The sequence below is a fragment of the Uranotaenia lowii genome, chromosome 3 (assembly GCF_029784155.1).
Source record: "Uranotaenia lowii strain MFRU-FL chromosome 3, ASM2978415v1, whole genome shotgun sequence".
Taxonomy (NCBI): Eukaryota; Metazoa; Arthropoda; class Insecta; order Diptera; family Culicidae; genus Uranotaenia; species Uranotaenia lowii.
This window is the reverse complement of record NC_073693.1, coordinates 212,732,750-212,746,718: the sequence shown is the minus strand read 5'-3', so window position 1 is coordinate 212,746,718 and position 13,969 is coordinate 212,732,750. Positions and strand designations below refer to the sequence as shown.

General features: G+C 40.7%; 1 protein-coding gene across 1 annotated transcript in view; it reads left to right on the top strand.

Annotated features, from left to right (window-relative positions):
- Nucleotides 1-13,969, top strand: part of LOC129756028 (heparan-sulfate 6-O-sulfotransferase 2) — a 104,114-nt gene that overhangs the window by 76,853 nt on the left and 13,292 nt on the right. The window contains exon 4 of the mRNA XM_055752781.1: nucleotides 12,204-12,603. Within this exon, the coding sequence (XP_055608756.1) occupies nucleotides 12,204-12,603 (400 nt within the window). The remainder of the gene's footprint in view (nucleotides 1-12,203; nucleotides 12,604-13,969) is intronic.

The window sequence follows — 13,969 nt, the reverse complement described above, 5'->3', positions numbered from 1 at the left end:
AAATGCATCGTGGTGAATTGTGTTGTAATTTTTGTTATCCCATTTCCCCCCAATAACAAAAATTACAACACAATTCACCACGATGCATTTGGCAAAAAAGTAAGGCATCGGATGGATAATATGCGAAAACAAAAGTAGCAACCATCCGATGTACCTAAAAGAGTAGCACGCATCGATAGAATTGGCTTAGCAATAGAACAGCACATGTGAGCGCTGCTTGGGTGATTTTTTGCCCTGTCGGACACAATCTCACATGTGTTCGACCCGTCCGTGTTTCAATGTGGGTAGGAATGCGATGGGTTTCTTCATCGCTTCCTATCAACATTGAAACGGCGCGCGGCAAAGAATCACGCAAGTAGTTCAAAAGCTGTTCACACAACAAAAGCCCTGCTCACATTTTCACCAACTATTCAATTTCTTCTACCCAAAGCGCTCTAGCTTTGATCTTTCCACCTATAATACTTTTAATATAATGTTCTTTCTAAATATTCTACCTTGAATTTTCACAACTCGCCGAAATGCCAAAAATTAAATAAGAATATATCCCAGCGGCGATTAAAATAAGATAACAAAAACAATTTTTTAAAAATTAGTGCAATTCAAGTATTTTCTAAAATTATTACCTTCTCTCGAAAATCAGGAAATATTCTGCAAAATCGGGATATCTGGTTATGTATCAGAAAATATTTAATTATCGTTTGACTGAGGAGGAGGAGGAGGATTCTTGAGGAAAAATATGTTCTTATCTTGGTTTGAATCATTTAATGAAGGCCAAGAGCACTAATCTTGGAATGTTTATATAAAATTTACTAAGTGAAGCTTTAAAGCTGTATCTTTCTGCAGCAGCAACAGACCAAAGGGAATTGAAATTATTTTCACACTTGAGTCCTGTTCCATACACCGGCTGTCCAGGATTAATGTGTTTTTTTTTTCAAGCGAAACATATACAAAGTGTATCATATTTCCATATCATTTTCCACTTATCCTTTGTTACAGTAACATTGATGAAACGAAACTGCTTCCATTACCTTTCGCGCTTTAATTCCGCACTAAAGTAAAAGCCGGGCTGCATAAAGAAAAGCGTATTTTACATTTCCCGTACCAGCCGACCCGACAAATGAGGTCCTGGATCTGGAGAAACGTTGCAAATATTCCAATAAAGCTTCGTTTCCACAAAGTTCACTTTCGACTCTCTCTCAAGAAGCGCCGCGGACACAAAGCGAAAAAAATTCATAACCAGATAGTGGTTTTCCGGCTGCCGGCCTGATGTGACCTACCTCGATCCAGAATTGTCGGCGCTTTTTCCGGCCTTCCTTGGAAACAAGAGTGCTTCGAAAATTGCGCGAAACAGCAATAAAAAGTGAAATGAAAATTTCATAATGGTACCATTTATTTGTAGGAATAAATTAAAACTGCTGAGTGAATTCAGGGTTTTCCTTCCCTGTTCTTGGTGGCCACTCGGATGCGACATGACTTGGCCGATTCTTCCGGTTGTCCGTTAGAAAAGAGATGCTTGCTGGTGTTCCTTTTTATCTTTTTTTGTAATTGAAAGGAAAAAAAACATAAATCATCTTCCTCTTACTAATTCTTTTATTTTAACTACCAGAATTAAATTCAATTTAAGCCTAGATATCAACATTGGAAATCCAAATTTCAGAATTTAGGAATCATGCAAATAATTATTTGTTGTATGCCTCAATCAGTGCTATCCTGGAAAAGAATTATTTGATATGGACCACAAAGAAGGGAATAAGGAGTTTTCTAATCTCTTTCCTTTGAAAGAGTTCTTTTTAACAAGCAAGCGTCCTTCAGTAAACTTCTAACAAAATAACTTTGCTTCGCAAACAACCAAGCATCGGAAGGAACTTACAATGTCTTCATGATTGCATATAGCACTAATGGTGCAGCTTTATTATACGCTGTATCTCATAATGTAAAAAAGTTCTATACTCCCGGTCAATCACTGAGCAAAATATTGTCTATTGACGTTTTACAGTAACGCGACCCTCCCTACTTTTACTCCATTACATTCAGTAAACAGCTTATGGTACTTGTTCCAATTTTGAATTCATTAACCCTCAGCTCATTTTTCAAACTAACTATACAATCCTTCCCTCGCATGACAACTTTACCGATAAAATCTTCGGCCGTATTTCATTCCTCTCATTTCCAGTAGTGAGTGTGTTGTTGACACTCGATGCAGTCACGCTAATTATTGATTGCCTATCAACCGGTTGGCTTTGGATCGATTCACTTAATTAAACGGCTTTTTCCTATCGCTTCGATTTTCATTCTCATTCACTCACAATAACCGGATGGGAAGATCTGTGCGTGTGCTGTGCCGTGCAGTATGCAGTGTGCCGGGTGATATATTTTGCATTTAATAATAGGACCGAAATTTGATTACCATGCCTGCTGGCGTGAAACAAAAATCGGATAAGCTTGTTGAACTATAAATGGTCCAAATTCATGTGAAATTTTTAATTGTCCTTTGTTCATGGAATCTGAGATTGATATCCAATTTAGTTGAGGCTCATGTTTTATCTATAGATCCTTTATTGAGTGCAGCTTTTCAGAATAATTGTTCACAGTGAATTGTACATTCAATGTATTATACATATTATTGGAGATAATAACACAGAATTGAGTTGACTGGAAATGAGTAGAGGCGTTAGTTTGTCCAGTTTTTTCAGTGAAATCAAACGAACAATATTAGACATTCATTTATTCGATTTGTCCGTCCGTTCCTCGAAGCCATAAACTACTATGGCAACTATGCCCAACATGAGGACACTTCGGTTTCCACTGGTTGAGTTCTTGAAAGCTGGAGCTGAGTTCAATCGGACCCCTGCATGTCAAGAATCATTCACGGAGATTCTCACTTCAAATCTTCTGCTTACCCACTACAACCCGAGACTCGAGATAGTTGTCTCGGCGGACGCTTCTTCAGTCGGAGTTGGGGCTACTATTGGTCACCGATCTCCGGACGGTTCTGTGAAAGTCATCCAGCATGCAGCCAGAGCGTTTACACCTGCGGAGAAAAATTATAGCCAGCCTGGCCGAGAAGGATAAGCCATCAACTTTGCAACGACCAAATTCCACAAAATGATATTTTACCGTCACTTCCTCCTGGAGACCGATCATGCACCTTTGTTGCGAATTTTTTGGGTCGAAAAAGGGCGATCTACACATCAAACCGCCTGCAACGATGGGCACTGATGCTGCTCCTGTACGATTTCTTCATCGCCGACAGCGAAGTTTGGGGACGCCGATGTACTTTCCTGGCTGATCAAACACTATACAAAGCCCGACGAGGATTATGTGATCGCTTCTTTGATTCTCAAAGATCACCGGAGGTCAGTTGCTTCCGATTCTCTTAATGCACTTCCTCTTACTTTTAGCGACATTCAACAAGCCACGCAAACCGATCTGGTCATGAAGAAGGTCTGCCGCTTTTTGCGAGATGGTTGGCCCGATATAAAAGCTCTATCCAATTCAGAGCTCAAGCGCTTTTAAGACCGAATCCGAATCCCTCACGATTGTCGACGGTTGCATGCTTTTCATCGTGGCCACCCAGGCACTCAGCGTATGAAAGCCATCGCTCGTTCATACGTGTATTGGCCGAATGTAGACAACGAAATCTCCAGCTACGTCCAGGCTTGCCGACACCGTACACTGACAGCGAAATCTCCACCACACTCTCCACCTTCGCTGTGGCCCAAATCCACCAAGCCATGCGAAAGAGTGCACATCAATTATGCTGGCCCAATCGAAGGAGATTACTGCCTGCTGGTGATCGATTCCTTCACCAAGTGGCCTGAGATCGTTCGGACGAGCAGCACCACAAGCACAGCTACAATCAACATTCTCCGAGATCTCTTCGCTCGTTTTGGAATGCCGACAACATTGGTGAGCGACAACGGGCTCCAGTTTTGCAGCGCTCTTTTCCAAACCTTCTGCGTTGAAGTTGGCATTCAGCACCTCACCACGGCACCTTTCTACCCGCAATCAAACGGCCAAGCTGAACGATTTGTGGACACCTTCAAACTGGCTATTCGAAGAATTCGAGAGGGGAGAAGTTCGGTACCGGTAAACGAAGTTGTGTGCCTTTTTGCTGACCTACAGAAGCACACCCAACCCAGCAATGCCTGAAGGGAAGTCGCCAAGCGAAGCTATGTTCTGCAGGCCAATTCGAACATCCTTGGAACTACTCGCCCACCAGTTCAATGCGAAAATTAACCAACTGAACTCAACCGAAGCTTCCAGAGCCATGACCCGGTTTACGCGAGGGTATTTTCAATAAACCAATGGCACTGTACACCTGGAACGATTGTCGAACGAATCGTAAACGTGCGATCCCACTTAAACCAGCTTCGCAATCGTACTCCAAGTGGGCCAACAAATTCTCCGAAACCATCGCAACTTCCGTTAACCATTCTGCTGGACGCCTGGAACTTGCCAGAACCTTCAACACGGGCCTAAATCTCTGCGCAATCCAGCCCACAATCAACAGCGCACGGTCGTTTAACATCGCTGCCAAGTCTCCAGATATCCCACCAATGTCAGCTTGCCCTCAACGTCTTTTACTACCTCACCATTAAGCTCTTCTGATTAGTGTTAGTGCGTGAAACACCATATGAAGAAACCCGCTGGGCTCATTGCTGGCAGCCTGCTTGCCAGCCGATCGATGCGAATCAACGGATAACAACAAACATCTACAAAACATTGTTATTATTAGAATCGAGTGTCTAGGCAACCATGTTTTTGGTTTTAACTCGTAAATTAAAGTCTTGTTTTAATTCGTTCGTTTTTATTATGTTTGTCTCCGTAACAGCCCGGAATACAACACCGGCCATAAGATTCTGCACAACCTGTGAATCAACCGTTTTTTGCATGTAAACCCATACTTTCTTCAGTTCCTCGACTGTCTTCACTACTTAGGTCGTTTAAAGAAAGTGCTGCTTCATAATCGCCCAGTACTTCTCGATGGAGCGGAGCTCCGGAGTGTTGGGAGGCACGAAAGGCATTTTCGGCACGAAATTTACCTTATTGTATGCATACCACTTCAGCACGTTTTTTGAGTAGTGGCATGAGGCCGAATCCGGCCAGAGGATTTTTGGAACGATGTGGGCCTTCAGGAGAGCAGCCGCTTCTGGCGGCACTCTTTCATGTACACCTGTCCGTTCATCGTGTCCTGGGTCAAGAAAGGTGCACTCCACTTCCCGCACTGCAGATGGCATGCCAAACCAGGAATTTATTCGCAAAATTGGACATTTTCTGAGTGCGGACATGCTCCGGAACGCTGAACTTATCCTTGGCTGTGAAAAACAGATTGCCGTCGTTTGAAGTCGACCTTCACATATATTTCGTCGTCCATGATGCAGCATTCAACTTTCGTCAGCATGTTGAGGTACAACTTCCTGGCACGGGTTTTGGCGGACTTGTTTTGCTTCTCGTCGCGAGTAGGGGCATTTTGTACCTTGAACGTTTGAAGCCCAGCCTTAGATTTGGCCTTCTGGACGAAACTTCAGCTTAGGTGCAGCTTTTTAGCCACATCCCGAACGGAGACGTTCGGGTTTCGGTTGACGCGGTTGTGATTTTTGGTGTTGTACGGTATACTTTTTCCTTCCGGTACCGGTACCGAACGGAGACGTTCGGGTTTCGGTTGACGCGGTTGTGATTTTTGGTGTTGTACGGTATACTTTTTCCTTCACTTCTGGGCTTCCGATCGGTGGTCAATCGTTCCTCAAACCGCTTAATCACTCGCGACACCGTGGAATTCGCAATTCCCAACGTTTTAGCGATGGGACGATCGTGATGAATACGCAAGATTTTATCACGCACGAGCTGTTCTTTCGACTCCATTTCCGCGAGTTTTGATCACAGGACTTTAAACTTACAGGATTTAAACAATGCACTATGTACCAAATCCACCCAAATATTCATTAAATTCTACCCAAAGGTTGAAAAGTTAGAGAAATTTCATAGTATGGCAATTTCATCGTGGACACCCTTTATAACTACGTTCGTCTGCAAAGCCAATGGTTTCGAATCCTTTAGATACAAGTTTGTTTAAGAGGTCGTCCGTGATCAATGACCACAACAACGGTTATAAAATCTCACCTTGGGGACACCCTTTGTTGGAGAGGCTTTGATTGTAAGTCCTCCCAATCTTGCATAAATGGTTTTATTTATCAACACTTGAGTCCAGTCAACAATTGTCGAGTGGCACCCTCGTCTTTTCATGGCTGCTTCGATTGAGGTATGTTTGATTGAGGTATGAATGTATAAAAAAGAAGCGAGTGCTATTCCTATTGCCTCTAGAGTCTTTTCTAGTCTTCGTGTTGAAATATGTAATGCCGTAACCGTTGACATACCTTTTTTGTAAGCGAACTGAAAATGGTTTAGCTTACTTGAGCTGAAAAACTGCGATTTATTGTGCTCGTCAAGAATCTTCTGCTTTATTTTCAAGATAATGGATGTTAGACTGATAGGTATGAATGCCTTTGGTTGAGTTTAATCTTTTTTCCCTGGAACTGGGATGAAGATAACGCGCACTTTTCCACTAATTGGGAAAATGACAAAAAGCCATACTGGTGAAGAACATCTCTACCAAGACAGGTGTTGCCATTTGTTTTGCTTGCTGTATTGCGAATGTACTTATTGCCCAGTTAACCATAGACGGTGTAAAGGTTGTTCGCAATTTTCGGAGAGCTTCTTCGTGTCTGACATTTCGGCTGGTTTTCCAGCCGGAAGGTCCATAATCTCTATCCCTTCGATGGATCCTGGGAAATGCGTACTTTGTAGTAATTGAAATGTTTCTTCTGCGTCTGCAGTGAACTTCTCATTGTTTTTCTTCAATTGACCCAGTCCATTTGAGTGTTCTTTAGATAGAACTTTCTGGAGCCTGGCAGCTTCTGGCGTAGTTTTAACGGTTGCACACATGTTTCTCCAACTACTTCTTTTAGCTTTTCTAATGTGTTTGTTGTACTCAGTTAGGGACTTACGAAAGTCATTCCACTTTGAGCCAGCTATTACTTTGTTGAAAAGTCTCCTTGTTTGTTTTTGCTTAACTTTTCTAGTTGTCTGTTTCCCCAAGGAACTCTTCTGTTTGAAACACGTTCCATCAATGGACAGCTTGCTCCGAAAGTGTTTATGATCTTATTTGTAAAACTGTTCGAAGCTTCCTCCGACTGCTTTGTTGTTCGTATTATCACATCCAACAAAGGTTTACAAGCTTCTAGCGTGTGTTTGTAGAGATCCCAGTTGGTGTTCCTAGGGTCTCTATAAACGTCCCTGATTATTTCTCCTCCCACTATGTCGAATGTAATATGTCTGTGATCAGACAGTGATTCATTAGACACCTCCCAGTTATTTATTTTTTATAGAAGCAGTGGTGTGCATAGAGTTTAATCGAGGACTTCGTGTCTGTTCGCCGTTGTGAACGTAGATTAGTTTCCCTCGTTACATATTTCAATATGGTTTTGTCAAAGAAACTCTAATAACGACTCACCTCTATTGTTGATGTCTGTTCTTCCCCACAGTGTGTGATGTGCGTTATAAAAATACGCTGAGGCTACACTCAACGTTTGCTTACATTTCGGTGTCGATATTTCCATTCGTATAGCCGAGATGTCTTCTTCGATAAATTCTGTAAATGGAGTGAATTTAATTCTTTTATTAGCTAGTAAAGCAGCCTTTGGGTGAGCGCTTCTATCGTCATAAAGAATCTTACCATTCGGTGTGTAAAGCCCTTGTACCTTACCCTTGTTAACCCAAGATTCCTGGATAAAGACAAGGTACAGGTTTTCGGAGACGAATCTTCTCAGTAGTGTATTCGAGGCTCCTCCAGCATGATGAAGATTCGGCCCTAGCCCTGGTCCTTAGACTCTGATTCGTTGAGATCTAGTGTTGCCAAAGTACTTCCTGCTTATCGACTCTTCTTCTGTGGATTGGACCTGGTCTGTCGCTGACTGATCCTTTACAAGGCCCTGTTTAGGCTGCCCGGGCCCTTGAGCAGCTTTATCGGTGGTGATCCCTTTAACAGCTCTGGATTTCTCTTGATTATTTTCAGATTTCTCTGGAACCAAATCCATAGTATATGACGAAGTTCCTCTTCTCCAATTCTCTCATCGAGGTCTACGAGTTCACGTCTGCGGTGAAAACTACTTCGAAAGCTTCGTTCTTTTTGTGGATATCGTAGAATCTCCAGCTTTCAGCACTAAGCTAATTGTTTTGGCTTTAAATTGTAGCTTGAATCGTATCGATATCGTCATCGGCAGCTCCAGGTAGGTGAGCCTTCAGGATCTCGGATCTTGGAATTTGATTATTTCCGAAAGCGACTAGCTTAGCTCCTACCCATGGCTTGATTAATGGTGTAACTTGCTTTAGCCAGTCCGATGTAGCCTGGTCAAGACACGTCACAACCATGAAACCAGAATTGTACGAACATAACTTCGATTTAAGTTTCTCATGTCTTTGACCGAGTATAGCCCGTTTTATTGCCTGCTGTACCATTTTCAGTTGTTCTGTTTTCAGCTGTGTGCTGGGTTAATCTTTGGCTAATATGCCTACCCTAACAGAACCACCAACCTAACTATAGGAGGCCTTTGCTTGGATTTGCCTTTTATTTTCTTTTTTGGTGTCATTGGGCGTTTGGCCCTATGAAGACCTTCACGAATCTCCTTAGCCTGTGGTCGAGCTTGTATTGGTTCGTTTGAGTATGTCTTCTTGGCTCTCGATATTTCCACACTACTCGAACCAGCGTTATCAGCGCCCGTTTTACATTTTTTGCAGGGGGCGTACTCTTTGCAGTGGAAACTAGGCGCATTGCCTCTTCGTATGGTACGTTCTTGGCCATAAGCTTTCTTAGCCGTCTCTTGGCCGCACCACTTAGCTGCCGTGTGTCGAGATTTTTCTCTTTATTCGGCATTTCTGCTGTTTTGATGGTGATATTAACCCCATCATCGTCGCTCTCGTCGTCCACTTCCGCGGGAGAATCTAATGCGGAAGATGAGGTGAGCACCCTCGCTGCGTATACACTTTTAGCTGGCTGTCATTTGTGATTATATGACTCGTGGAGGTGTAAGGCAGGAACGAGTGAGGACCAGAATTATGTTTGTCATTCCTTCCAGGTTGTCAACTCACCATTTGAAGCCCAAATACTTCAATGGAATGAAAACGATTATTTCTATAACTAACAAAAAGACAAGTGTTAAAACTGCCATTCATTTATTGAAAAAGCTAGATTAATCTATTCGAATGTTCTTTTTTGAACACAAGTGTCTAATTACACATTTACCTTCATAGCAATGATATTGATATGAAATTATTTTTTCTTATTTTTATCAATCAACTAGCTGAACCCGTACGAACTTCGTTTCGCTTTAAATCATTAGTACGTCAAAATGAGTTTAGAAAATGAATTCGAAACATTCTTTCGACAATTTTGGGAAAAAAATTCAACAGTGTTTAAAGTCGCTACTATTACTTTTACTTGAAATTCAAATTAAACTGTTGATTGGCTTTTTATTAAAATTTATGTGAGAGTGTTTTCTCCTCGATCGGTTGCAAAATCTAGACATTATGGAAGAAACATGTACTATTTGTTTGTGTGCACGACTCTTTTGCTTGACCTTCACACTTAAATTGGTATCAATTAACTGCCTCCAACAAAATAATTGCACAAAACACTGAACTTTCAATGAAACCCTCTTTTTCTGTCCCATGGCCCGAAATTCGATAATTGAAACCAATTTTACGTTCCTCAAAACTCCCTTGTGCCATTTTTTCTTTTCAAATTATATGTAAAATTACGTCAGGAACTTGAAAACAGTGATCAGTGAATATAGACGCCCCTTTCGCCGACCCTTGACACGGAACATGCTACCTGGAGTCAATTGCTCATAGTTTATAACCTTCATCCGAACATTTTCATCTCAATCCTATGCATGATCACAATAATATCGCGAAAACAGTGAGCTATTAACATGGACGGCCTTTTTTTTGACCACGATCCAAAACTTGACACCTGAAATCAATTCTCTTTTCTGTTAAACTCTCATGTGCCAATTTTCATTACAATTCTATGCTCAATCAAGAGAATATCGTAAAAACAGTGAACAGATAATAACCCCGTTTGCCGATCCCTAAGTCAAGATTTGAAACCTGAAAGCAAAAGAGCGTCCCTCAAAACTCCTATGCGGAAATTTTCATCTCAATCCAATGTAGAATAACGTCAAAATCGTAAAAACATTAAAGTTGGGTATGGACGACTCCTTCAGCCGACTTCTGATCCGCAATTCGAAACTTGAAATCGATTGCTCGTTTTTCAAAAAACTCATGTGCAAATTTTCATCACAATCCAATGTAAAATAAAGCCAATATCGCAAAAACATTAATCTGTGGATATGGACGACCCCTTTTGCCGACCTCAAACCCTAAATTTGATAACTGTAATCGATTGCTCGTCTCTCAAAACACTCATGTGCAAATTTTCATCACAATCCGACGGAAAATAACGTCAATAACGTGAAAACAATATTTGTCTTGTATGGACGACCCCCTTCAGAAGGGGTCGTCCAAAAATCTAAAAACATTTTTCATCATTCCTGGTCCTAATGAGCATCCATGCCAAATTTCAGATCTCTAGCTCTTAAGACGGCTGAGTCTATAGAGGACAAACAAACAAACAAACAAACAAACAAACATACAGATAATTGCTTTTTATATATATAGATTTCATATTAAAAATAAGCCAGGTTTTTTCGGAGCGTGCACGGATATTCAAGGAAAATATTTCCGTATCGGCCCGGATGCCCGGTTTTTGCCTGGATTCATTCACGTTTTTTGTTCAATTTACCTAAAAAAATCAAATTTAGTTGATAATTTTTGATTTTCTGGTCCGAAAACGAATGTTTAGGAATTATTTTTATCAGAATAAATAAGAAAGTTAGAACACAATTTGATGTGCTTCGACAAAAAAAAATGTCTAATGATTTTCTTCTATCTTTTGTTGATTTTGCTTGAATATTGGATGTATTTTACTCAAATTTGTCCGGATATTGCCCGGTTTCTTGTATTTGAATATTTGAAATTGAATGTGATGGATTTTGCCAGGTTTTTCAAGAAAAAATCCCATGGAATTGCCAGGCCCAGATACATCACATCGTTTTTGGAACCGCTCACACTTGATTTACGCAGACGAGCGAGCTACATTACGAGGTTTCCAAAACTATAAATTTAGTTAAAATCGGTTGGGAAACAAGAGAAATATATTGAATTCAGTCAGGAGTGTCAAATTGACACAGTGTGATTTGATGAAAAAAAAGTTATGTTAAGTTCTTCTAACAATTTGAAAATATTTTAGATTAGGGACGAACTTAAACCGAATTTTAACGTTACATTAATTTTATAATTGTTATTCCTTATTTAGAATGACACTTTTGTCCTCAAGATAATTTCGAAAGCGCTAAAATTTCTCGATGAGTACTGGTTGATGGTTCCGAACAGTTGTAGACACCCGAAACAAAACTTTTCTTAATTTCGCTCATCAAAACGTGTCCTTGTTCCCGCTCCTCAACCAACTCGCCAGTTTGTCATATTTTCGCTCGACCAACTTTGGCGTCGTACAGCATGTCAGATGACTGAATTTTTTCGCGTGTTCTCATTCCCGTTACCGGAACATAAAATGCCTCAGCGAAATTATGCTGGATGCCAGTGCATGTTTTCCTCCGTTATCATTTTTGCTATTTTATGGCTTATTGCTTCGTTCGAATTTTCCTATAAGTATATCTATACGATCCTGGCCGGGATGGTGAACACTCCTGATGGCTTCTTGCCAGAGCTTCTGGTGTGGAACGGTTAAGCTGTTTCCAGACACCCCGGACGAATTGTGTTTGGTGGAAACATTCGTAGATGTTATCAGATTATAAGATATGGCGCATTATTGACGTTGGCGAAAACAAGTGGCGTACCAGAGCGTGACAGCAGAAGTTTTTTAACCGGCGTTTTTTTTTTAAATTGAACATATTTTTATCGAATGTCATGTTTTTTTCATCGAATTACTCTCTGTGGAGTGCTGATTGTGAAACTCATTGTGGTATAATAACAAGATAATATAAAATCATGAAGCCTCGTACTGAAAGAATAAGTTATTGAATTCTAACTATGATATGTTTATTTTCTCTTTATTTCTCCCACAGGTGACAACTGGAATGGCGTTCCGCTGGACGAGTTCGCCGGGTGCGAAAGTAATCTGGCAGCCAACCGCCAAACCCGGATGCTGGCCGATCTGGCGCTGGTTGGCTGCTACAACAAAACCTACATGCCGTCGGCCGAACGGGACCGGATCATGCTGGCCAGTGCCAAACGGAATCTGGCGGCCATGTCCTACTTCGGTCTGACCGAGCACCAAAAGATCTCCCAGTACATCTTCGAGGAAACGTTCAACCTCCGGTTTGCGATTCCGTTCGAGCAGCACAACAACACCGTGTCGACGAGCACCATGAACAACCTGACGGCCGCCCAGCGAGCCCGGATCGATAAGCTCAATGCCCTGGACATTGAGCTTTATGCATTTGCGAAGAAGTTAATGTTCCAAAGGTAAGCTGGCAGGGTTTATCTGTATTTGCATTTGATTGGTGGGGTGGTGAAGCTTTTCCTTTCCTGGGGTAGAAGTATACTTATGTACATTTTCCACTTCCGATATCATTGTCCTTCCTTCGCTAAAGACCGGAGTGAAATTTTCTCCAATGAGATCATTTACTTTTTTAGCGATTGCGACATGGGCGGCGAAGCACCTTTAAGCGTTGTACATTTTGATTTTTTTTCTTATTAATGTCTTGAATTTAAAAAAAAAATCTGAGAAGTCTAATATGACTTTTGAATCATAGAACAAGTTTACCAAATAGCTTACGACATACGTTACGATAAGCGGAAATAACGGTAAATGAAAAAAAAATTGACCTCGACCAGGAATCGAACTTGAGTCTTCTGATTACCTCCCCGACACTTTACCAATAGACTGAATCGTAAGATAAAACTAGTCAAGCTATAGTCTAGAATTCAGTTGACTTAATCGAGTTTTATTCGCTGCCAGAAAATGGCAGAAAATGCTCATCGTACCCCGATCAATGGTGCTCTGTTCGCCTCGAGTCAACAAGTTAAAGTAAAAACGTGGTTTCAAATTGATTATAGTGAATAATCAAAAATTTAACTAGGCCGGAACAAATTTGAAATCCTTCTTTTGGCACTCGGAGTTTGAACATCGCGAGGGGGTTGGGGAGGTAATAAAAAATAATGCAAAAAACTAATAAATTGGAATAAATTGCACGAAAGCTTATATGCAACAAAGTTGCATTCTATATCATTGCACAAAACCTATAAATCAAGTATTTTTTTATCGAAAAATTCAATAAAACCAAGAATATAAAAGGTAATAAATCTCTCATCTTCCAAAATTTGTTTATTTTTACTGTTGTAATCTTTCGGATATTTGATAAATCTTTCGAAATTTCAATAAAATACTTCAAACTTTTCGGGTTTATTTGAAAATTTAAAAGGGGGTGGGGGGGGGGGGGGTGGTTACAAAAGAAGAAGCCTTATGGTGCAAATTCAAGAACAATGTGTACAGTGCGTACATTATAGACCAAAATGATTTAACGATCATAAGAGCTTATTTTGCGGTGCTCAAAAATTATAATATTTTCGTCACTTGAAAACCTAGTTGTTTTGTTTTACATATTTCTGTAAAGATGATAAGGAAATTTCTTTTTTGCTGAAAATTCCCCAGCACACATTTTTGCAGATATATTTTGCAACAAACTTTGTAATACGTTTCATATATAAAAACAGCATTTACCTACCGAAGTGGAGGCAATATACATACATATATTTAACTTCTTGCTTAAGCGATAAGAATTATACAGATTGTACGAAATGCAATACCTCTTGAATACATCTTGAAAGT